Source organism: Mugil cephalus, chromosome 5 (genome assembly GCF_022458985.1).
Source record: "Mugil cephalus isolate CIBA_MC_2020 chromosome 5, CIBA_Mcephalus_1.1, whole genome shotgun sequence".
Lineage (NCBI taxonomy): Eukaryota > Metazoa > Chordata > Actinopteri > Mugiliformes > Mugilidae > Mugil > Mugil cephalus.
Genome location: NC_061774.1, coordinates 8963054 through 8988439, shown reverse-complemented (window position 1 = coordinate 8988439; position 25386 = coordinate 8963054). Strand labels below are relative to the sequence as shown.

The 25386-nt window shown below is 43.1% G+C and overlaps 1 protein-coding gene across 5 annotated transcripts in view; it reads left to right on the top strand.

Moving 5' to 3' along the window:
* atp11c (ATPase phospholipid transporting 11C) overlaps positions 1 to 25071 on the top strand; it is a 36957-nt gene extending 11886 nt beyond the window's left edge. Inside the window, exons 2-31 of one of the 5 annotated variants that reach the window (XM_047584826.1) lie at positions 1736 to 1855; positions 3099 to 3188; positions 8111 to 8191; positions 9300 to 9407; positions 10181 to 10309; positions 10600 to 10688; positions 11220 to 11270; positions 11680 to 11744; positions 11846 to 11927; positions 12007 to 12157; positions 12668 to 12865; positions 13002 to 13172; positions 13545 to 13756; positions 13986 to 14057; positions 14148 to 14221; positions 14327 to 14430; positions 14527 to 14708; positions 15404 to 15670; positions 15795 to 15972; positions 16075 to 16177; positions 16264 to 16409; positions 16673 to 16732; positions 17362 to 17489; positions 17615 to 17750; positions 17851 to 17916; positions 18024 to 18127; positions 18229 to 18385; positions 20832 to 20940; positions 22099 to 22130; positions 22386 to 25071. In XM_047584826.1, coding sequence (XP_047440782.1) covers positions 1736 to 1855; positions 3099 to 3188; positions 8111 to 8191; positions 9300 to 9407; positions 10181 to 10309; positions 10600 to 10688; positions 11220 to 11270; positions 11680 to 11744; positions 11846 to 11927; positions 12007 to 12157; positions 12668 to 12865; positions 13002 to 13172; positions 13545 to 13756; positions 13986 to 14057; positions 14148 to 14221; positions 14327 to 14430; positions 14527 to 14708; positions 15404 to 15670; positions 15795 to 15972; positions 16075 to 16177; positions 16264 to 16409; positions 16673 to 16732; positions 17362 to 17489; positions 17615 to 17750; positions 17851 to 17916; positions 18024 to 18127; positions 18229 to 18385; positions 20832 to 20936 — 3429 coding nt within the window. In that variant the 3' untranslated portion in view covers positions 20937 to 20940; positions 22099 to 22130; positions 22386 to 25071. Of the gene's footprint in view, positions 1 to 1735; positions 1856 to 3098; positions 3189 to 8110; positions 8192 to 9299; positions 9408 to 10180; positions 10310 to 10599; positions 10689 to 11219; positions 11271 to 11679; positions 11745 to 11845; positions 11928 to 12006; positions 12158 to 12667; positions 12866 to 13001; positions 13173 to 13544; positions 13757 to 13985; positions 14058 to 14147; positions 14222 to 14326; positions 14431 to 14526; positions 14709 to 15403; positions 15671 to 15794; positions 15973 to 16074; positions 16178 to 16263; positions 16410 to 16672; positions 16733 to 17361; positions 17490 to 17614; positions 17751 to 17850; positions 17917 to 18023; positions 18128 to 18228; positions 18386 to 19891; positions 19983 to 20831; positions 20941 to 22098; positions 22131 to 22385 lie in introns of those variants that run through there. The other 4 variants (XM_047584827.1, XM_047584829.1, XM_047584828.1 and 1 more) reach the window with 4 other exon arrangements.
* Positions 25072 to 25386: the final 315 nt, after the last annotated feature.

Below are 25386 nucleotides of genomic sequence, written 5' to 3'. Positions count from 1 at the left end.
TAACTGAGAACTTAGCTGTATTTAAGAAATGTGACCAGGGCCCTCACTTTCATTGTAAGAGGAGAAAAGAGGTGATGGTTTGCAACATTCACAAGCTCAGCGTACAGATACTGTTTGTCTCGCCTTTGTGAGGAGTACAGTGTGAAGAGTACAGTCACAAGCATGTACTTTTTTAGTCACCATTAGTCACAGAAGTGAAGTTTTCATCATCGTTTTTCAGTGTAGAATTGACAGTGAAAGTGACACCACAACATGACACAGTATAAGTGATTCTTACTCAGAACTGGCTGCCTATTCCAATGGAAATACCGGGAAAAATATTGTTAGCAATGTTATTTCCCCCAAAACATTTCAGTTTTTCCAAAGGAGTCCTGAAAAAGGGACTGATCTTGATCATACCTTCCTTCTTTTCTGAACTGGAGAATAATACTTAATCGACACATAAAGATAAAGCAAATGTGGCTTAATTCTGGACCTGAATGGTCAACAGCGTGTCTCTGTAATATCTTAAAAAGCTTTATTGACTGTTCACTTACTTTACAGTTGACAGACGTGGAAGTTATCTACTTTGAGTTACGGTGCATGTCCAACGATAAGAAAGAAGAGGCCGTGAACATCGGTATCTAGCAGCAGCTCTGGTTGATTCAACATATCTGCTTTGTTCATCACGATACTGATGCACACATCTGATACACTAGGTTTTATTACTGATCCAAATTCAAATGGTGTTCTTTGGCCGCTATTAAAGAGTTATAACAATGAAGCTTTATAACTTTTTTTTTTTTTTTTTGAACCGTGTAATTACAATGTCTAAAAAGCAGTAATTGTGGGAAGGTCTCTTCCTACAGTTGAGAGGAGACGTCCAGTTACAGCCTCGGCTGAACTCCAGTCCCACCTGACAGTCGGTCGCTGTGGTTTCTTAAGTTTCTCAGATCCTTGTTTGGGTTTGTTTGTACATTTGTTTTGGAGATATACGTAAGGCGAGCTCTGGTAAAGTTATGACGCCGACCTGGCTGCTGTGGCGGGCTCTGTGATTCACCCTACCTGCCTTTTATGGAAGAGGAATGCCCTGGACGGCACATTTGTTCGGGAGCCTAGCACGTCTCTGGCTCCTGAATGGGCTCCTGAAGTCTTTCAGACATTAGGTCAGGGTGGCTGCTTGCGTTTACAAAATTCTTCCCGTGTCACAATAAGCGAGATCGACGCATGAATCCGAACGCAGCATTTTCCGTGCGTTGTTGTTTGCTTTTATTTATTCTTCCATGATGAGTCAACACCTGGGAGAGAAGAAATTAAATTATAGTACCCGCTCAATCACCATATTGGCCCGTTGACCCTTGTCATTCTTTTCTTTGTGTCTTCCCTGAATTATTGGCTTGTGCTCAACAGCTTTCCAGTAGAGTGCCTTTCAAGTCTTTTTAATTTTCTGCTTCAAAGTAGAAAGGCTAATCTCATAATTCTGTGGGTGGAATTTAGGCCTCATCTGACTTAGCATTTTTTATGCTTGAAATAACAATGCACCACTTTTGTTTTTACTGATTTTGACTTTTCTTTTAAGTAATTTTGCGTTTCTCATTTCATACACGTTTTGGTAGATTTAACTGTGTTTGTTCATCATTCTCTATTATCTCCAAGTGAAGACAAGACCCAAAACGACTAACGTGTCCTCTTTTTTTCTCTGTTTATCTTTGTCTTTCCGTCACCGTCCCCTGCCCCTCGATGCTTTGTCCTCCAGCTCGGTGGCGATGAGAGAAGAGTAGACAGTAGGACAATCTACGTTGGTCATCGGCAGTGTCCTGCCAGTGAGGCTTTCATCCCACCCAAGTTCTGCGATAACAGGATTGTGTCCTCCAAGGTAAGCACCACACTCATGTTCATATACCAAGGGTCCACTCTGGGAATATACGAAGAAAGAAGTTAATGTGCAATTATTTGTTCCTCAGGTCATGTGCCTTCATTTTTATTCTCTCATTAACACTTGAAAGGCAAAGCGATCTCTTGAACAGACCCATGTCTTCTTTGCGTTGGTCCTCCACTTACTAGCCTTAGCTCCAACCAGTAACTGATTATGTGTCTGTCTGGGGACCACTCACTGTGGCAGTGAAATACGCGGTTGCTTAATGTACAGGATGGTTGGGCGATTCGGCTCCTTCCAGTGGGCTCGCGTAGTCTGCTCCGAGCAGGAAGTGGTGTAGGATGAGATGACTGGTGTAAGATGGGATTTATAGTGGTGCAGAGGGTTCCAGTGAGGATGGGCCAATCAATTGGCTTCTGCCAGCATGTCAGGGTAAACAGCCTTTAATTACTCCGGTTGTAGTGTTTATGCTCCTCCATGCCGCTGCTCTCCATCATCCTGTTGCTTTTGCACTCTGCAGTGACCAATCTCCACCCCTCTTCCCTCGCGCTCGTTGCCGCTGCCGCACCGTTGCACTCAGTCGCCCTCTCTGCCGCCGCCCCCATTTCTCATTGCTTTCACTCTCTTTTCTCTCTAGCAAAATGAGATGTGCCATTCTGCTGTCGCTGCATTTCAACGCTCTCCCTTCGCACAATTCCCCTTCACAAACAGGGCCCTTATAGTGGTGTTTGTGCAAGTGTGAGCGCAGGTACACGTCTGTATGTTTGTGTTTCACCCTGGTACTTTGTTGTAAGGCGCCAGCGGGTTATTGTTGAGACATCAGTCTGCGATTAGAGCAGATAAAAGTGTTGCTTTAGCCCTTACGGTATCAGCAGCCGGTGCCACTTAAAAAGTAACAAAACAATCAGCAACCTGATACGTCTATTGGCTCTGTATTCAAGGGTAGCCAAACTGAGAGGGTGAATAACTGATCTGAATCAATGGAATACCTTGAGTCCCCCAAGGGCCATCTCCTTAAACAGAACAAAAGCAGAGCCCCCATGCTATTGAAGTTGATACTTTCTTTTCACAGCTCAGCCAAAATTCACATTGGATGATTCTAATCCCTGTCTTCTTCTCATGCCTCCCTAACGTCGGTTGGCATGTGTTAATTGCAGAGTAGATGGCACTTAATAGCCGTCTACAGTAGTTTCTGTTTTACTTCTGTGTGTCTCACTGCCTTGTTTTTCTCTTTCCCTCGCAGTATACAGTTTGGAACTTTCTACCAAAGAACCTGTTTGAACAGTTTAGAAGAATTGCCAATTTCTACTTCCTTATCATCTTCCTGGTACAGGTAAGAGATTTGTCAGCGCGCCAACCAAAACAATGCTATGCGTGTTTTGCTGATGTGTAGCCCTGTGTATGAAAGGCTGGTGCGCTTTATGAAGTAGGCGTAAACTTCTCGTTGACCAGTCAAAATGGGTTAATGTTCCAGTGAATGCACGCTGGGTGTGTGTGTGTTGCATGAAAAGGCACTTGAGAAAGGGTTTTCATTTGCATGTTGCAGGTGTTACACTTCACAGGATGTGTAAACTGCGCAACGTGGACCGTGTCTGCAGTCGTTTAGGCTTAGACAGACTTGCACAAGAAACTGTCGTCATCCCTCAATTCTCAAAAACTTTCAAAACTCTCCAAAAAGTTTCTGTTTTACTCTAAAAGCATTTAACGTTGTGCAATTCTGCTGTCGTTCATGGGTTTTAAAGGAAATAGCAGGTTAAAGAAAGAAAACAACACCCAGGTCGGTGAAACAAAGGAGTGATGTGAAAATATATTCATAAAAAATATTTTATTGTGCTCGTTTTGGTTAAAGATTAAACACACACACATGCTTCCTTAGTGTCCAGCTTCATTTATTTGACTTTGACAAAAGAGAAGAAAAGAAGTTTTTGTGAACAGATGTATTTGTTTTGGAACAGTACCTTGTTTCACTTTTAGTAAGCTGTATTAACTCAAAACGTTGCCTCCATCTCTCCAGTGTATTCACGGTTACGGAAAGTTATTCCTGTGTAATTGGACAATGATTACAAGCAGGTATATTTATGTTAATCTGACATGTTGGAATGGAATTTGCCAAGGACTAATAATTTATGGCTCCAGTGTTAACTGTGACCATTAAAATACAAACTGCTTCAGTCTTTCTGCGTTAGTCTTACAGGGCGATTTTCAAAATTTCTTTTGTGTGTCTGTCAGTATTAAGTTGGGTTGTCTGGTCTGCCTGAAGCAGAAACTTTGAGATGGCCAAAAACGCTGACTAAAATGAGTTGACTGGCATCTTTATTTCACTGCCCTTAGGTGACTCCTCTCCTCTCCTCTCTCCTCCTGTCTCCTCCTCTCCTCTCCTCTCCTCTCCTCTCCTCTCTCCTCTCCTCTCCTCTCCTCCTCTCCTCTCCTCCTCTCCTCTCCTCCTCCCTCTCTCCTCTCTCTCCTCTCCTCTCTCTCCTCTCTCCTCTCCTCTCCTCTCCTCTTCTCTCTCCTCTCCTCTCCTCTCCTCTCCTCTCTCCTCTCCTCTCCTCTCTTCTCCTCTCCTCTCCTCTCCTCTCCTCTCCTCTCCTCTCCTCTCCTCCTCTCTCCTCTCCTCTCCTCTCTTCTCCTCTCCTCTCCTCTCCTCTCCATTTGCTGTTTACATCTGCTCCTGCTCTCCCGTCACCTTTGCCTCTCTCTGTCTCTTTTTCTAATCCGTGAAATGGAAACTGACCTCTTTCCTTTTAACCGTAGCCTAAACTATGGCAGCGCACGAGCCTCTAGTGTAAACAGGTGCTGGTGATGGGCCTGCAGAGGAGGCATGTGCCGTCCCTCGTCAAATACCGACCGAACAAGCGTACGGAGTTTTGTACCAAACTCCGTCGGGCTCGAGCAGTAGTCGATCAGTCTCAATGTTTTTCCTGCTAGGCTTTTGCAGTTCACTCCTCAGCCTTTATTTGTCAGTTTTTCCGCTTCAACTCTGTATTATCTTCAGCTAATGTGCATAATTGCTCGATTTTTCAGTTGAGCTAATATGGTACACTTATGTGGGCGTAAACCAGAAAGAACGTGTTCCTCTCCCAACTGCCTATTGCTGCACCTACACACATGTGATGCTGTGTAATGTGTTTGTGTGTGTGTACATGCATGCGCGTGCGTCTGCTTGTGCGTGTGATGTGTGAGTCAGTGGGTGTCCTGGGTTGGCTGATGGTGTTTACCCAAGCTGCAGCGTGGTTGGCATTTCTCCACTAATCCAGCCTCTCTCGAGAGGTTCGTCATTCTTGCAGCTCGATTTCCCCCCCCCCCCCCGTAGCCTGCTATTATATTAGAGAGCAAGAAACAGGTACACGCATTAAGCGCTCGTTTCGCGCTCGCATCTCATGGACGGAAATAAATGTTCTCATTTCCCCTGGGTAGCACCATGCAAATATTTTACCGCCGCCCAAATGTCATGCATCCTCCGACTCTGTTCCGTCCTCGCTTTGTCTCGCCGTGTCATTATATCTCTTTCTTTCTCCCTTCATCCCACATAACCCCCGTGTCTCTCTGCAGCGCTGCACTGCTGACGTCAGCAGCCAGGAAGCCCTCTGTACTTCTGAGAGCCACAAATAGACACAGGCTGATAAAAAAGCACCACTCTCCTATAAATAGCCCTGCATGTCTTTGCCTGAATTTGATTGAATAGGAATAGAGTGCTGTGGCAAAGTCAAAGAAGCTGCGATGAGTGGGCAAGAGCAAAAAGGTGAGAGAGACAAGGAGAGGGAGGCTGAAGGGGTAGGATGACACGAGGACCCACAGCGCTGCCCGGGACCCCGGGGACTTTCTGTCTGTCGCTCTCTCTGACACACTTCCCCGGCTCAGATGGAGGTGCTTTGTGCTGCTCTTCTCTGCTGCTCTGGTATCACACGAGCACATCAGCAGCAGTGTACCAGTTCACTCGTATTACTGAGGGTTTTTTTTTTTTGCACTGCATTTGGTGCAGTGGAGGAAACTTACATCTGTGAGTTGAAACACAAGCTGCGGAAGGATTGCCTGTTGTTTGACAGTAGCCGTAGCTTTTCCGTGGGTTTCAGTGTCCTTGCTGTTCCCGCACATAGCGACTGTTTGCTATACTTAGAATGCACTGGGTTGCTACTATTACAAGAAGTAGTAGTTAGCTGTGCTTTCAAACAACACGCCGCTTGCCCACAGTCAAATTCAGATTTATTGTGCACATTGATTTGTTTCACCGCGTCCCGATCTTCAGTGTGTATTCACTGTACATAAAACAAAATGGCATACCTCTAAAGACAAAGAAGAAAAGCAATGGTGCATTATACAGAGAGGTTCAAAAAGTGCATATATTTTAAGAAATCAGCAACACCTGGTGCTGATCAACCTTAAAGTGGTCAGAAGAGGAAGCAGTGTTTGCTGATCGGTGGTGTGAACACGTAAACGTGTATAAATATAACAACAAATGACAGCGACGCATTGTTTTAATGCAACTACATTAAAGGCAGTTACAGCCTGTGTTCTGTTCCAAACATGGGGGCTGTTGTTGGTGCTTTTATGTCTGTGAAGCTGGTCAGATGTAATATAAACAGTATTGTAGTGTGGGACAAAGGGAAGCTTTTTTTTTCGCTTCACTTTAGATGAACAGAATATATACCACCAGCAGGCAAAGATCAGTCGGGATCAAACGAAAACATAAAGACTAAAAATGCTTGGAGATCATTTCGTCTCTGGGTTGTGGTACGCCTTTGTCGCATTTGGCCATCTGGCCGCTGCATCAGAGGGTCATGCTGTTCGCACGCCTTTGTGCAGTTGCTACTTTTTCCCTCTGTGATTAGACAAATTTAAATCCAGTGAGGCACACAGGAGATGTGTGATATTAACTTGCTATGGGGGGGGGGGGGGGGGGGGGGGGGGGGGGGGGGATGAGGGCTCCATCATGTTCCCCCCAGTGCTGATCGCAGCAGTGCTGAGGGAAGTGTTCGGCATGACAATCAGGGGTTGGCTAACATGACCAGGGAAAAAGCCAGCGTTTCTCAAGAGGCATTCAATAATCCACCGGCTACGTAGCCTATAGCAAGGTGAGGGATCTGAGGAGTCCTTAACACAGTACCCCTTATACATACCCGTGTATACACACTGCTGTTTCTAAACTTTGAGTACCCTCACCTCTGGATCACAATGCCTGAGGATACTGCAGCAGTATTATTACTTCTACTTCTGTCTCACTGGAATCGCAAATTACTACGATAATAAGACTCTACTCCGGTTCTGCTCTGCTCCAAATGGACGATGTGCACTAGTCCATCTCTTCTTTGTAATTGCTTTATCCTCCAGTTAATTGTAATGAAAGTAAGGCATGGGTGGACTAGTTACTCACTTCCCTTGAGCTTTGTGTGTACGAGAATGGGTGCAGAACGTGGCTCTGTATTCAAAACGGACCAGGTTTGCAGGGGGATCCGCTGGTTTTCAATCTCAGTTCAAGCACAGGTGAGAAATACACTGGAGGTGGCATCGGGATGCATCTCCTACTCTTACTCGAGCTGATGTCTATCTGACACTTCGTAATGCTTCCTGGTCAGAATATCAATGAGCTGGATGTGTCGCGTCTGTGCGTGCTGTAATATGCGCTAAAGCTCAGGGGAAGACCAACCTCCTTTCTGCTGGATCAGAAACGCTGCAGTAAATCCATCCGACACATAAGGCCGTGTGTGTGCTGTTGGGTTTAGCTGGAATCCTTGGTCAGGTGCTGCTGCTTAATTTGTTTGGGATTAACTTGTTCCACGTTCCTCTTGTGTGCGCGCCTAAAATCGTGAAATATATGCACATAGCGATGCTCCGTATTGATTACCTCGTACACAGTTCAGGCAGGTAAGGTGAGTCTGATAAAGCTTTCTGCTGGCCCTCTCCCATGTCTTGGCAGAGACACACAAGTGTTGGCATGCCTGCAGATTAAGCACTATGTCCCCGGCTTACTTGATTAAAAGTTCTGTGGTCCAGAACCTCCCTTGCTCCCTTCCAAAATGTAAATGACTTCCTTGTGTTTCCTGCTGATGGACAAATATGGGAAAGAGAAGAAACGCCTCACAGAAACAGACTACACCCTGCGTTTAGAGGGTTCGCCCCATCTCCTAAACCACACGCTGCTCTGGCTGCGACCGAAACCGCATGCCGCCGTAAGCCTTTGTAGTCTGAAGCACTGTTTGAAGCTCACATGTTTATTGGGGAATGTTAACCATACATATGTTGTTTCCCCCCCAACAGGTGATAGTGGACACCCCCACCAGCCCAGTCACCAGTGGCCTACCATTATTTTTTGTGATTACAGTAACTGCTATCAAGCAGGTAAGATACTCCCTAATGAGGCCGGTGACTGTTGTAATAATATGTCTTTCATTACATTACATCCTTCCTCCATACAGCTTTTAAGTCCCCCTGCCTTCCCAGCTCCCTTGCTATGATTTTTGTATAAAGCACATGACTAATGCTCTCTTGGGTTTTGTAATAATGTGCTCTACTGGTGAATTCTGATTGGGGTGAAGATGAAATGGGCTCTAGGGGAGTGTGAACAAATGGAGGGAGACAAATTCTATTAGAGAGATACAAATTATCAAGGGGAGTGTCTGTTTCATTGACTCCGGTTCTGCCATGTCCCAGCTTTAGATGTATTGTTCTAGGATTGGCTTTTTAGTTGGCCTACTGCTGGGCTTTTGAAATACACAATAGTGGGTGGACCTTCTTCCGAAAATATATGGGATGCACTGATATTACTGGACCGCCTTCAGTCGGGCTTTGAAGTGGGAGTTCCAAGGCGGTCGGCCTTGCCTTTAGGAGTCAGGCCATGAACTCCATAGTACATCTGACCATCCATGGCAAGCTTCCCGTCCGTTTCTCTCCTCTTTCATCTACCTAGAATAATTTCTCAACATCACTCCAATAGACTCTCTCTTCCTATCACCTTTCAAGTAATTCCTCTTTCTGGCTTGAGCTCAGTTTTGGCACATATTACATTTTCCCTCTCTACCCTCTGCACCATCTCCCGTATCTCCATCACTATCTTAAAGTACTTATGAAGGACTTTATCTTCACTAGATTCTGTGGCTTATGCTGCAGCTGCCCCAGACATGTATATAAATATATATATTCTCACCTGAGTCAGTACTATTTCTCAATGCATAGCTGGACATCGCCATCCCGTTCTACAGCTGCAGGCACTCGTACACATAATGATGAAATACTGAACATAAAAAAAAAAAAGCAGAAACTTGTTCTGCCCTTCTTATAACCTGAAAATATTCATGGTCCACCCTCTCATTTTCACAAACATTGCACTACTTGGTGTCAGTTTGTCACAGCTGGCAGTATCCCATGAGTGCTAATGCCTAGGAGAAAGTTTGTACTTTTTGTTGTCCCAAGCAAATAATGCTGTTCTGATATTGATATATCGCTGTAGGGCTATGAGGACTGTCTACGGCACAAGGCTGACAACGAGGTGAATAAGTACCCAGTGACCGTGCTAGAGGATGGCCAGAGGACACGGAAGGAGAGTGAAAAGATCAAGGTACCTTTCAGTACAGTTTATCCATGTTACTATGCGCCTGCTCGAAATTCCTCTCAGATGCGTAGATACGAGGCTGCTGACAGCTTGGTATGACCATGTCAGGAATGTACTGTAGAGGACACATTCTGATCGCTGAACTGATGACATGTTCAACTGTAGGTTACAAGGTGGAGGCTATTTTATTTTATTTTTTTTAAATAATAATAGTTGAAGATTGTTATGCGTGGTCCAAAAATTAGACACGTGGTTATGTCTAAAGTGAAATAAATTCATGTCGGTTGTGTTCAAGTGCTGCTAGTGCTGCCGACTTCACAGAGAGTCAACATTCAGCTGGCAAAACAAAAACTGTTTTGCTTCGTATGAAACTGTGAACAGCTGCTCTCTGCACAGGAGCAAGTTAACTATAAACTACCTCCTAGTGTTAAATATACTGGCGAGTTCTAAAGTAAACATTCAACCAACCAAAAAGAAGTCAGCTCTCTCTCAGTGACTGACAAAGCAAACTAGAGCTAAAAGGTGAGTGAATATTGATGTGTAGTAAGACAAAGGAATTTGGATGTTTTGCTCTTGTTGCTCCTTAATTTGGCAATTGTTTACGCATTAGTCGCAACGATTTGATAGGAAACTGGCAAGGTTTGTTTTCTAACCCCCCGCCCCCTAGTGGTAGGATTTGGTGATCATTTAAACGCCTGTCACTCATTATTTGCCAAATTCTACTATCGGTTTCACAGAGCGGGAAAAGCTAAAACTGTGTGTTGGTTGTGTCTCTTCAGGTGGGGGATGTCGTGGAGGTGGAGGAAGACGAGACCTTTCCCTGTGACTTAATACTGCTGCAGTCGAGCCGAGATGACGACACATGTTTTGTTACCACAGCGAGTCTGGATGGAGAGTCCAACCATAAAGTATGAGCAGCATCCATATTTTATTCACAATTCTGGTGTAGAAGAATTTCATTTAAAACATGTTTCTGTATCGCGATATTAAGTAAAGTAACACTTGTCAGACTTGTTGTTTGAAGACAGTTCTTCAGGTTTTGTTCTCATCTTGTTCCTTAGAAATATGTGTCAGTGCATGTTTGTGTGCGTCAAAGAATTGCTCCTGTCTAATTTTCGATACCGTTTCTGTAGAAGCTCAAACGATCACATGACCTAAATCAGCCACGGCTCACGCTCTGTCTCTTCCACTCATCCAGACACACTACACGGTGCCAGACGCAGGGAAGGATCTGGAATCTCTCAATGCCACCATTGAGTGTGAACAACCACAGCCTGACCTTTACAAGTAGGCAATCATCATGTGCTCCTAACACATTTACACAACAAACATGTTGCCTGCGGTTTGCTGGGCAACGGATTCAATGCTAGTTGAAAATGTCTTAAGTGATTTTAATAGTAATGTTGGATTGTTAAGCTGAGGGGTTTTAGCAATGTTTGGACTGGTTTCATAACAGCAATAGTGAAAGTTTTCATGAATCTGTAAAAATCCCACCACAAAATTAATTATTTTTATTTGAATCTCAGTGTAGGTAACAAATCACATTTGCTCCCCCCTTCTGCGAGTAGAAATGTTATCATTTAGCTATGTGCTCTTCAGTTAATAAAAGTGCCAGCATACTGCTGGCTAACTACCAGTAATTACCTGACCTTCAGCCCTCTTGGCCTGATTTTAGGTCAGTAACCACATGGTCCCGTAGGTTTTATGAACCAGTGAATCCAATCCGCTGTGGTATTAAGAAACTGAATAACATGCCAAACAGATATATCATAAACATTTTATGTCTTCGGCTTCTGAGTGTGTGTTGTTTTCTTCCAGGTTTGTTGGTCGTATGCACATCTACACAAACAATCAGGAACCCGCAGTGAGGTGAGAGCTCTCGCACACGACAACAATCAGAGCCCACTTTAATAAGAGCAAAATCAAAACATAGTTGCTCAACCACTCATTTGTTTAATTTGCGTCACCGACAAATCATGATCCTTTATTGCGCACAAGTATTAAAATTAAAACGGTTGCCAGGTCTTTAGCAAATGCTTCCTAAGCACTCCCACAGGCAGTTATCATTGACTGCTTTGTAATGGCCGTATAAACAAAGAGCGGTGTCCTTCTCAAGAACGTTGGGACCGGTGTAAGCCCAGACTGCAGTCGTTCTGTCGCTGCATATTTTAGAGTGGATGCCAGCTTTCCTGCCAGGTTTCCATTTAGAGAATAGAGGTGTGTGTTGATTGCACAGCTTTTTGACTAAATGGTTCGATGTACTGATGTGATTGTGCAGGTCTTTAGGCCCAGAGAACCTTCTTCTGAAAGGGGCGACTTTAAAGAACACACAGAAGATCTGTGGTGAGTGAAAAAGTATTTGGTTTATTACAATAACTGAAGATAATTGAGGATCGCTCATTGTTTAAAATGCGGCTCACTCCTATTTCACTTTGTTTCTCAAGGTGTTGCAGTTTACACGGGCATGGAGACAAAGATGGCTCTCAACTACCAGGGCAAATCTCAGAAGCGCTCTGCTGTGGAGAAGTGAGTTAGACAAGTCAGCGTGTGTTAATGATTACACGACTTTTTCCCTCTATAATGAGATTTTATGTTCTGTTTTCAGGTCTATTAATGCCTTCCTTCTGGTGTACCTCTGCATATTGGTGAGCAAAGCCCTAGTGTGCACTACACTCAAGTATGTATGGCAGAGCAAGCCGGGACAGGACGAGCCGTGGTACAACGAGAAAACCCAGAGAGAGAAGGACACAAATCTGGTGAGCGCATATTTTAGAAAGAGATTACGACATCAGGCAGGAAACAACAGACTTTGGGTTATGTGTTTGTAACAAGACAAGGGCCAGAAACAAGTCTAAATCAAGAATAGTGTGAGAACAGCCTAAAATTTGAACTTTGTTTAGTTTAGTGAAATGATTGGAATAGTACACGTCTGGAGCTGTGATAAATATTGAGCTTTGGAGGCTTTTAAAGGCAGCAAAATAGCCACTTTAGTCCTTCACTACCCTAACTTAACCCTCCTCCCGAGGCCTCAGTGAACATTGTGACTGCCGTCATGTCTCAAAGTTTGTCATAACCTAGGACTGCTGAGCTAAAGTTACATTGTGTACAGTTGTGCACAAAATTTGCAGTGTAGTCAACCTGTGGTGAAGTCCACACCAGCACATTTTCCAAGTCTGCTGACATTGGCTCAACGCGTTGAGGAAACGGCACAAGATTCCACGAAGATGAGATTTTGTTTCCACATGTGCTGCCTTATCTTCCAACAGTACCTAAAGATGTTCACCGACTTCCTGTCCTTCATGGTCCTCTTCAACTTCATCATACCTGTGTCCATGTATGTAACGGTTGAGATGCAAAAGTTTTTGGGTTCCTTTTTCATCACGTGGGACAAAGATTTCTTTGACCCTGAAATCCAGGAGGGGGCGCTGGTCAACACTTCAGACCTCAATGAGGAGCTTGGACAGGTATGGAAAATGGACAGAATTCAATGAGGCATTTAAATGGCAAAAATGCATTTAAACTCATTCATTCATACAATTTCATATTAATCTACAGTCAGGTGTTACTCATGTCATTTATTTTGAATCATTTTGCCTTTAGGTGGAGTATGTCTTCACAGACAAGACGGGCACCCTCACTCAGAATAACATGGAGTTCATCGAGTGCTGCATCGACGGCTTCCAGTACAAATACCGGGACGCGAGCACAGAGTTGGACGGATTCTGTGTCACAGATGGACCTGTGAGCAAACTACAGGAGAAAGCTGGCAGGGTGGGTGTTGCGGTGTCCCTCCATCTGTTGTAAAAGTCACACGCGCACATATGGCAATTACATAGCTTGTTGCCCAGAAAGACCCTTCGTAGGTCACCTACTTACAGTGTCTTCGCCGTGTTAACATATGCATGGAAGGGGCAAAAGCAGCTGCGCACTCTTGACATGAGCACCTGATAACACTTTACAGACTGCTGCACCTCAATTGATAGAGTCAGTTTAGACAAGCAGTTGTAAATCAATAGCTTTATCTAAACTCCAGCTACTGTATATGAGTCTGTAGCCGTAAATTATTAATTGTTAATCCATTTCTTACTTTTACCGTTTTTTTTTATTTCACTGCACTAAGTCTTATTCACGGTGTGTTATTAGGACAAAGAAGAGCTTTTTCTGCGCGCCCTGTGTCTGTGCCACACAGTCCAGGTGAAGGAGTTTACAGAGCAAGATCAAGGCCCAGGGGACGGACTGATGGACCAAGTAGATGGATTAGGAGTGGATGAAGAGGAGCCCTATCCACCGCAGGAGCAGAGGGGCTTTATTGCCTCCTCTCCTGATGAGGTTGCCCTGGTCAAGGGTGCCATGAAGTAAGAGAGCTGCCATCATGCGTCAATGAGTTGAACTCGTATTGTAACAAGCTCATAGTTTGAATATAAATGTATAAATGTTACAGAATGCACATCTTTAATGCTATTAAATATTTGTTACTTATTGTTGTTTATTGGATGGATCCCCATCAGCTGCCATATATATATATATATATTCTTTATTCTTTACAATAACAGCACATGTGTGGTGATTTCTCTCCATCGGCAGGTATGGCTTCACTTTTCTGGGTCTCGAAAGTAAAACCATGAAAATCCGCAACAGGAACAATGATGTTGAAATGTAAGTCAGGTGTATAGGCAAAGCAGTGTGATTTCAATCATGTTTTTCTATTTGAGTTTGCCTTCATCTTGATTTCCATTGTGCCCAAAGGTATGAACTGCTCCATGTGTTGAACTTTGACCCAGTGAGAAGGCGAATGAGTGTAATCGTCAGATCTAAATCAGGTGAGCTTGAGATTGCAGTCAAGTTTATGGCACCGACTGATCAAGCGTCGGCCCTTTGCTGTCACCGTGTCGCGTGTCTATGTGATTGTGTGTTTTTATGCCCAGGTGACACACTACTTTTCTGCAAGGGAGCAGACTCTTCCATCTTCCCCCGAGTCAGACAAGAGGAGGTTGAAAGGATACGCATGCATGTGGAGCGGAACGCAACAGTGGGTCACAAACACTGTCTCTACGAGTCTCCAAATATTTAACATATGAAATTAGTTTGTATTTTCTGTAACACAGGTTTCTTTTTCCCTACTCAGGAGGGCTACAGGACGCTCTGTGTTGCCTACAAACATCTTAGTGCAGAGGAGTACGCCCGGGCAGATGCGGGGTTAAGGGAAGCTAGACTGGCTCTACAGGACAGAGAGGAGAAGCTCATGGATGTTTACAACCAAGTAGAGACGGGAATGAGTCTAATCGGAGCCACTGCTGTAGAAGATCGGTCAGTTTTCACACGTTATAAGTTCACATCTCTCACAGATCAATGTGATAATGGACAAAGTTGTGAAGTTGTTGCTGCTGCACTTTCTTCTGCCTAAACCCTACACAAAGAAACTTCAGAATACACCTAGAATACGTATGCTATACATTTTTATTTTGCTGTAATGAAAGGAGTCAATACGTCCTACTGCACACGATTTTAGAGCACTTGTTTAACATGTGTCAACGTCTGCCAGTGTTTTTAAATGTACGCACACACTGCCACCTTGTGGTCAGGTGTCAGACTCAAACTAAAATGCAAAGCATTACAATGTGCTGCATGAATTTATGTATTAAAATTAGAAAACACACAAAAGAACTGTATATTTATGTATATACCGATCAGGCATAACATTAAGACCACCTTCCTAAAATTGTGTAGGTCATTGAGGGTGTCACTTCTCCTGTCATCGGTCATAATGTTATGCCTATTAGGTGTATATGTATATGTTAAGTTCTTATTTTTCCATTTTTATGAATTATGTGAAGTTAGTGCATTTAGCTGTTTTGGGTTTGCCACATCAGAGGTATACGTTCTTCCATGTATGTCTCTCTTTGTTATAATGGAATGATCTTTTCCTTCTTCCTGATATAATAATAATGTCTCGAGTTAATAGGTTTTTTACCTCCTGTCTTCTTTTTGTTCTTATTCCACAGGCTTCAAGAGGAGGCTGCAGAAACGATGGAAGCTCTGCAGGGAGCAGGGATGAAGGTTTGGGTCCTAACGGGGGACAAGATGGAGACAGCAAAGTCCACCTGTTACGCTTGTAGATTATTCCAGAGGAACACAGAGCTGTTGGAACTTACAGTGCGAACTCTGGAGGATGGAGGGAGGAGGCGCGAAGAACGGCTGCATGAGCTCTTGTCCGACTACCACAAGAAAACTGTCCAGGATGCACCACCAGTAAAGGCAGGCGCCACCAGGTTGGTACCTTGACGTCTAGCATCATCTCATATTTACTCACATTATTTTGTGGCCATAAACTTGACATGAAATGTAACCAGATGATACAGGTTAATACATCTTATTATCTTCTGTGTGTTGTAGGAGTTGGGCTATGACCAGCCAGGATTATGGTTTCATCGTAGATGGAGCCACTCTGTCGATGGTGCTCAACTCATCGTCTGGATCCAACTCAAATCTTTACAAGAACATGTTCCTTCAGATTTGCCAAAACTCCACAGCTGTTCTGTGCTGTCGCATGGCTCCTCTACAAAAGGCCCAGGTCAGAAGAACCAGTTAAAATGTGGAAACTACTTATTCATTATGATGACCTCTACTGTAAGCACTTTGTTTCATTTATCCTTCTTTATTACACCGTTTATAGATTGTTAAAATGGTGAAGAACTCTAAAGGCAGTCCAATCACCCTTTCCATTGGAGATGGAGCCAATGATGTCAGCATGATTTTGGAAGCTCATGTTGGCATCGGTAAGAAAAGAAATGACTGAATGCTTTATTCATGTTCCATGTTGTAGTGAAGGTTGTGTGTGATCATTTTGGTTGTGGTGTTTCAGGCATTAAAGGTAAAGAAGGCCGGCAGGCGGTGAGGAACAGTGATTATGCCATCCCTAAACTCAAGCACCTCAAGAAACTTTTGTTGGCTCATGGGCATCTCTACTATGTTCGCATTGCACACCTGGTGCAGTATTTTTTTTACAAGGTAAGAGGAGCAGAGGCTTCTGTCACGTTGAGTTTTTGTCATTCTACGGGCAACAACCCACATTCACGCATTCACTTTATTTTGTGTGTTCTGTGATGAAGAAATAGAGATTTGACTGAATGACTTGATGTTAATTGGATTATTTTTGGTTGAACTGTGGTTCATGTCTTTCATTTACGTTATGAACAGTTTTGTGATTATATTTAATCTTCAGTTTTTCTTTTACTCATCAGTTTGAACCTTTTTTTTCTGTTTGCCTGCAGAACCTTTGCTTCATCTTACCTCAGTTTTTGTACCAGTTCTTCTGTGGCTATTCTCAGCAAGTGAGTATGTCCCGAGTCCCGTTGAGGTGCAAAGATGTTGCGAAGAAGAAAGGAGGCAGAGTCTCTTAAATTCACACTTCCTTGTCTCCCTGAATGCCCTTCCCCCAGATTTCTCCCTCCCTCACTGACCCTGGGATGTTTGAGCTCCGACATGTTTATACACTTATACTACGACAAAATCCTTCTAAAATAAGACATTTAATATATATTTCATATGAATACTATATAACGTAAAAGGAATCAGATGAATTAACAATACATTATAAAAATATATATATTTACAGATTTAATTTGTAGGACTGGAATAAACTGCCCTATTAATTAGAAATACTTTATATCATGTTATGTATGCACTTTGTTAAAGGTGAGAGTCAGTTTTTCATCCTCCGTAATGCCGCATGGTCCCTGACATAGATCTTTCATAAGCCCATGAAAGATGTTCGTACCGTATATAAGCTTGCTTATATGACATGCTTTAAGTTCTGCTGGTGTGTATGAGTACTTTCCTCTCCGTGATATTAACCCCTGGTTGCCCCGTCCCTTTTCCTCCTCCCTCCCTCCCTCCCTCCCTCCCTCCCTACCATCCCCCTCTCCTGTCGATCCTTCCTCCTGCTCACATCCGACCCCAGCCCCTGTATGATGCGGCCTATTTGACGATGTACAACATCTGCTTCACCTCTATGCCCATCCTGGCCTACAGCCTTTTCGAGCAGCACATTTGCATTGAGGGTCTTCTGGACAATGCCACCCTCTACAGGTAAAGTTGGGGATTTCTTTTTTTCTGATCAACAATTCAGTGGGTAGAAGAGTGTTTGACGTATATTAAGAAACGTACTCCGCTTTATGTATGAATACTTTGTTCTTTTTCCTTTTTCAAAACAGAGAGATTGCTAAGAATGCCATGTTACGCTGGAGACCCTTCCTTTACTGGACGATGCTGGGAGTCTTCCATGGCTTGTTGTTCTTTTTCGGTGTTCGATACTTATTCAGTAACCCAGCCCTGCAGGATAATGGCCAGGTTTGATTTATTTCACAGTTTAACTGAATGTGATATAAACGTACACATATAAGCATTTGTTTCCTAACGCTACCTGCTCACTTGTGATGTTTGAACCCAGATTTTCGGGAACTGGTCATATGGAACGATTGTCTTCACTGTCCTTGTCTTCACTGTAACCCTAAAGGTGAGCTTCTTACTTCATGAAGTGTCGATTAGAGCTCATGTAAGAAAACAGATCTTCCGTTTTGTTGAACTTTGACTCTGATCGCTGACTTGTCTCTGCCATCCAAGCTCGCTCTGGACACGCGGCACTGGACGTGGATAAACCATTTTGTCATCTGGGGTTCCCTGGCCTTCTACGTGTTTTTCAGCTTCTTCTGGGGAGGCATAATATGGTGAGTCATTGCAGTTGACCTTTGTTATTTTTTTATTTTTATCCGAGCACCATATTCCTTCCAGACAGTGTAGAACTAATCATGTGTTGCCCTTCCCGCAGGCCTTTCCTGGGGCAGCAGCGTTTGTACTTTGTGTTTGCCAACATGCTGAGTTCAGTGTCAGCTTGGCTGGTCATCATACTGCTCATCCTGCTCAGCTTACTGCCAGAACTCCTGATCGTGGTGCTCCGAGAGCCCCGCGGCCCCAACGCTCGACAGGTAAAATCTAAACAGACACGAGCAACATTTACAGGCTTCTTTCTGTCTTTACTTTCTTTGCTTTATTTCTTTCCTTCTCTTTTTCTTTGTCTTTGTTTGTTTATTTAATTATTCCTTTCTTTCTCTTTTTCTTTCTCTTTGCTTGTTTATTTATTTATTTCTCTTTTTCTTTCTTTCTTTCTTTCTTTCTTTCTTTCTTTCTTTCTTTCTCTTTTTCTTTCTCTTTGCTTGTTTATTTATTTCTCTTTTTCTTTCTTTCTTTCTTTCTCTTTTTCTTTCTCTTTGCTTGTTTCTTTCTTTCTTTCTCTTTGCTTGTTTCTTTCTTTCTTTCTTTCTCTTTTTCTTTCTCTGTGCCTGTTTATTTATTCATTTCTTTCTTTCTTTCTTTCTTTCTTTCTTTCTTTCTTTCTTTCCTCTTTTTCAGATTTATGATGCTAACATGCACTTTATTTAAGGAATTTAACCGTTTTCTCCTAAAGCTTTAGTTCCACTCAGCTCCCTGGCCTGTGTGGTTAGACCAAGTGCTGGGGGACGGGGGGGACGGAGGGGACGGGGGGGACGGAGGGGATGGGGAAATGGGGGGGATAAATTAGACCTGACGTCCATGGTTTTTTGACAACACCCAGACACACACCTATGATGTATTGTAACCCTCTGCTCGTTGACACACGCACTAATGCCAGGTGCTGTTTTGCATAATGTGGTGGGTGAGCTTGTAGCCCTACATCATATTTCAGTATATGTCCCACAAGTTCTCTGAAAGTTTTCAAAGAAGGAAGAATATCAGGAACAGAAAATAAACTACCAAGAGATAAAAGGAACACAAAATAGTTTTTTTTTTGTTTCACAGTGTCATCAAATTTAATTAAACCCGAATATATAAGAGCTTGTTGTGATTACATTTCAGACGGGCTTTGTTTTCTTCTTTCTCAGACATATTTTGTCATTTCACTTCTCTCCCCATGAGGTTAATGTGTTTTCCAAGCAGCTGGAAGTGTTTGGTGCTATGCCTGTGCTTTTGGGTGTATCCCGCTTGATTTTTTGTTTTTAATTGTGTCTAGACTTATTTTATTTGTGAAAAGCAGCGAGTTAAATCGAATGTTTTGCACATAGTTGAGGGAAGCCATGCTATTTGCACATTTCTGCAATATATTCTTGTTACAGTGCATGTGGTGCTCATTTGTTTTATGTCCTTTTGGAACGTGGCAGAATCAAATCAAGGACATGAAACTGTTTTGATTTTTTTATTTTTTTTTAGAGGTTATAAATCAAACTATGGGTTTTGCAGTTTGCAGATTTAAAAGGCAGCTCTTCCCATGAGTATATGGTACTTCTCAAACACTTGACGTTTTTTTGGTTTAGAACACCAACAAGCCTAATTTCGCTCATTTCCCCACTTTGTTTCCCAGCTGGTACTATTGCATTTGCACTATAACTCATTCTTTTGTATCTATCTCACCCTCTTATTTTTTCCCTGTCTTCCTCTATGAACTATCCTTCCTAAAGATGAAACATCGGCTTCCTTCCTCGGGGACTTCTACTATCTTCATGTTGTCACAGACTGCTAGCACTCACAGCTTCTCGTGGAGTGACTGAGGTCTCTTTTCCTTTCTGTCAGCATTTATACTTCTCTTTTTCGGAATTTCTGTGTCTGCCAGACTTGCTTGTTTCCTGCGTGTCCTTCCTCTCCCACTGTCTCCCGCTGTTAGACTCCTTCCTTCTGCTATAAAGTAACTTGGGCTGGTGTTCTGTAGATTTTTATTGTCCGCTCGGTTGGACAGATCAGACAATTCAGATGAAACCTCAGGAATGCTACCCTTGACTCGAACGCTTAGATTTGTTTATTAAATTGCGGCGGGTTGGCGTGCGCACAGCTTGCCAGCAGTGTGGAGCGGGACAGGGTGTCTGTGACTGTCGGCGTCAGTTTTCCATCGTTGTCTGTCCACTTGTATGAGTCGGTGTCTCCCTCCGGGCTGCCTCTGCTGCTCCAATGCCTGCTGCCTCCGCATGTCCAGTCAGACGACCGCAGCACGTCCGAGCACCCTAACTTAACCTGCATGAGGCTTCGAGTTCACAACCTCATCCTGGATCCTCAACGCAATCCCTGCAGGCCACTGCATCTGTCTGTGTGTGCGCGCGTGTTTTATTTCATACATTCTTTTTGGGAAAAAAAAAAGTGGCCCCACGTCACCTGGACCAATTAACAGAGTCATGGCTTTTAAAACTTACTGCTGCTGGAGAAGGTGTCTAAAAGGCACCCGGACCAGACTGTCATTGTCTTCCTGCCCAGTTTTAAAGTCTTTCGAATGTATATGTTTGCTCTTTATGTATATGTATGTGTGTGTGTGTGAGAGAGAGAGAGAGAGCACAAAATGAGGAGAGACAGAGTGTGTTTGTGTTTGTGAGCATAGTGACGTCACCGGTGTCTCTTGCCTCGCCTTTCTAGAAGAAGCTGGTTCAGTCGAGCGTGGGGGGCCTCCAGTCTCCCCGGTCTTCAGCCAGGCCCCTGCTCATGAGAACCTTTTCAGATGAATCCAATACTGTCATTTAAACAGGTACCAGCCCACCCTCAGGCCGTTTAAGCCAATCAATGACTCGCTCCCCCAGTCGACCTCCAGCAGTCTCTAGCTTTGAGTTTTAACAACAGAATCAAAGGCATAACGTATTCAACAAGACCATCTGTGTTCATATGTGTTGTGTACGCTGATGTTGGCTGGCTGAAGAGATGCACTTGTTTTGTGTTACCATATTCGTTAAAATGTTCACACGGTGCACTCATTCAACACGTGAACGCACCCCTTATGGCACAAAATGTTTTCGTACGGACACATGCTCCTTTCAGCCTCCCACTGTATCCAGCTCGTTTTACCTGCATGTGCTTTTGAAACCCATGTTTTAATTTCTGACGTCAGCTGTCCGCGTCTCTTGTCTTCACATGTGAAAGTGTGAATGAACAGAGCTGGCCTTTTCTGATTTCCTGACATCCGTGTGCTGTTTACGATGTGGTGGTTTGGTCGTGGTTGTTTTTCTCCTGTGTGCACATTGAAACCTGCATCGGTGGTCGCTGTCTGCTTACTGTCTTGGCAAGTAATGAATGCGATTGTGAGAGCGGCGCTTGGCTCGGTGCATGACGCAGGTGTCACCTCGACCCAAAGGCTGCTGTTTGACAGGGGGCAGACAACAAAACATTGATCACACTAAAAAAAATAAATTCAACAAATTAAATCGGCAAAACATTTAGAACATGGTCCCATTTTAAACATGGAAATACTTAATCCTTAAGACATTATGAACTGAATACAGACATTAATACGTGAAATGTGCATTATCAATAGTCGCATTTGTTCCACACCTTTGTTTATTAAGATGAGGAACAAAAAAAAAGCTTGTAATTTAATTCTCTATAGAGAGATATTCCATAAATTGGGAAATTTAATAACATTTCTAAATCAATTTAAGAATTTTCAAATCATTAACATGTATGTGTGTATTTATTATAACATTTGGCTTTTTGTTTACGTCATGCTTTCTACCTCTTAGCGTGAGACACTTATATTGTGTTCCTGCAACACACTGTGTTAAATTGCCTGAGGTGTGCAGGTTTTTTTGTCACCCCTTGGTAGAAGGACTGAGTGTCACCACTTCCCATCACTGTTGGATCACGTTCAACAACAGCTTTCAGTGTTTAACCAGCCTTTTTATTCTCCCTATAGCTGTCAGAGGAACGCCTCCTACAAACATCCAGGTAAACCGCAAAGAGATCTAACCTTCTCTAAGTGTTCCTGCTGAACTTCAGCAGATCAGTAAATGACTGTGGGATAGTTACTAATTTCTGTTTGTCTCTGGTGGAGGGAAGGGTAACCTTTCTGTGTCGTGGTTTGTGGTTAATCACTCCGTGTTCTCTGATGATTTGGGATGATTGCAGGGTGTCTTGGCCTTTTTCTCTCGTCGCCCTTGATGCCAGCAGCAAGTAACATTCCCCTCGCTGTTGCTTTTTCAGGTCGCCCCGGTCACACCACTATCCTATAAGCACCTGATGGAGCGCGAGTGAAAGGCAGCAAGGACTCAACAAAGGCAGGACGCAGCCTCAGTCTGGGTCCCGTTCCAGTCAGGGCAGCCTGCCATCTTAAATTAGGGGGAGGAAGATAAAAAAAAAAAAATATATGACGACAAAGAAGAATTCTAACGTGGGGAGGGGATGAAAAGCAGTCTTTTGACTCGCGCGTTTCTTTTCCACACAGTCCCCTAACCACCCACTTTCCCATGCATGCCTGCAGAGCAGTGCCCTGCGTTATTTTATAAAGTATCTACACAGGTGACGGGCATGAGTTTTCTTTCTTTCACTTTTTTAACTCTAGCTTACAAATGAATGCATACATGGCTGCCTTGTCAGTAGCTCTATTCAACTGCTGTGTTTCAGCAAGCAGTTGTAATCTCCACTCCATGAATGGTACATCTGCATGAAAGAAGGCGCTAAAGAACTCTCCACTGATGGTCAGTCACTGTATTTTGCAAAACATTTTGTTTGATTATATTCTAAGCGGTTATGATTCAAGAGGTTGTTCCACTTTACACTTATTCTTTAAATAGTATGTTTTAAAAAAAAAATGCACTCATCAAAGATCCAAATCATTCAAGATGACAAGTTATTGAATGTGACTTCAGTCCAGGTCAGAGCAGCAAACAGACTGTTAGAGTAATTTTGTGGTTTATAAATGATTGTAATTACTTGATTTTATTGATGAATCTGAGAAATACTAAGGTGACACAGGGGTTAAGTGTGGCCATATTAAGACTCAATCCAAAAAGTGTGCGTGTTCATGTAAGATTGTGGAATGGATTAGAGATGTTAAGTGTATTCGGGCAATGAAACGTTGCCTGGACCGTGACCTAAATCTTCCAGCCTCAGAGATAATTTAAGAGTCCAATTAAGATGAATAAATTAATATATATGCTGTACTGTATATAGCTCGGAGATATATGTTAGCATCTGCTCAAAGCCAAAAAGACGATTAGTACGATCAGATCCCGTCCACACTAGTGTCACCTGGCAGTGACAGGTCGGCGTGTGTTTGTCTGTGTGTGTTACATAAGTAAGTGCAAATGTACTGGACGAGAAAAGCCACAAATGCCTGCGTGTAATGAAAACCAGGATTACTTGAACCTTGTTGATTTAGTTCTATTAGACATATTCTGCACTATTAAGGAAACTGGTTTCTTCATTAAGCAGATCATCACAGAAGGCACATGAATATATGCCTGAGTGCAAATTTACACCAGTTAGATGAGAGCATTACACAAACAATAACCTAACACAATGTACACGTTTATGCACACATGCACTAAAGCCTAAATGAGGTATTTATATTCATTACCCATTATCTAGCTTGCATATTTTGTCTCAGGCTGAAGTTAGAACAGAAAGAAATTCAGCTCCAGATCTGCAGAGTCAGCGTATTTAATGCCACTGTGACTCTCTTCTCTCTGTTCTTGGTCATATCTGCTGACCAGCACGGTGATAGGGTGCACCCTTCGGCCCTTTGTTCCTTCCTTTAACTCCTCGTGTGTAGTGCTTCATACATTCCATTTAAACATGATTCACTTTTAGATACTGTTTTGAAATGTTTTGTTCCCCCCCCCTCTTTTCCACATATATTGTCTACTTTGCATATTTATTATTACGTGTAATTTTACTCACAAATGTTATATTTTTACTACATGAATCTTTTTTATTGTGGAGAGTGTTCAGCTTCGTGCCAGTTGAGTTAGCTTGTTTTACTGAAGCTCTGACGTGAGCCCACGCTGTTTCCATCTGATCGTCTTTGTCATGTGTAAAGAGACAGGCAGCCCCTTCTCTCAACAAGCTCAGCCCCGACTTCTTAATGTCAGCCTGGGAGCCACGTTTCGTGTCGCCAACTGTTGTGGAAGATTTTAAAGTTTACTACGCCACTGATCCCCCACTTAAACTTTACTTGTACTGTGAGTACTGTCCAGTACTGGCTTTGTGTTCAACCCCACTGACTAGAGCCGGACATAGCTGATACAGTGCATCGGCAGAATGTAGTCATAATGCCAATGGAGATTTAAAATAAAAAATAATAATAATAAAAAAAAGATATTATACTGTCATGTCTTTCTGCATCATTTCCTGCTAAAAAATGGAAAGTCAATGAGATGTTTTCTACTGTGACATGTTGCCTCCAGACTGCACTGTGCCAGTGATACTGTATGAAGACATATTGAGAGGGGCTGCCTGCTTTGTTAACAAATAAAAACCTTTAAATGACATCAGAAATACTATTTTCAGAGCATATATATATACACATATATATATATCTAATGTTTTGCCTGTCTACATGAAGAGTTAAAAACAATGGATTGTATTTTTAATGCAACCTTTTTCCAGCCACTTTTATAAGAAAATTAAAATGTCTTCAAAAGAAAGAAGAAGAAAAAAAAAGCACGGGAGGCTCTGTGGTCGTGGTCTATCCCTGTCTGTGAGGGGTGGAGGTGGACACCTTCAGGCACCTCAGTAGCTCTGTCGTATAGCAGGGACACCTCGCCACCTCCAGCCTTTCGGGTCTCCAGCTTCAACACTCCAAACCTCCAAGCTGAATGTACCTCTTTGGAACTCGTGTATTCAAAAAGATTTTCTGTAATAAAAAGCAGAATGTTTTCAAGATAAACCGGTCGCCTTGTGCTTTGTTACCACAGCAGTCGTGTCAGCAGGTTCTGCGTGATGTAAAGATCTGTGTGTGTGTGTGTGTGTGTGTGTGTGGGCGGTTTAGTGTGTGTTTGTGTGAGTTTGGCCACACTAAGCAGATGCTGTGCAGTAATGAGATGGCTGAGAGGCTAAGCTGGATCAGCTGAGTGGCTGCGGCTCTCCCGCTGCTCCATGTGTGGCCTCGTCGACAAAACTTCAAGCGCCGCGAGTCTTTGCGTAGCGGCGATCTACATACGTGTGCTGTCTATGCACGAATATATATGTGCTTTCTACTCAA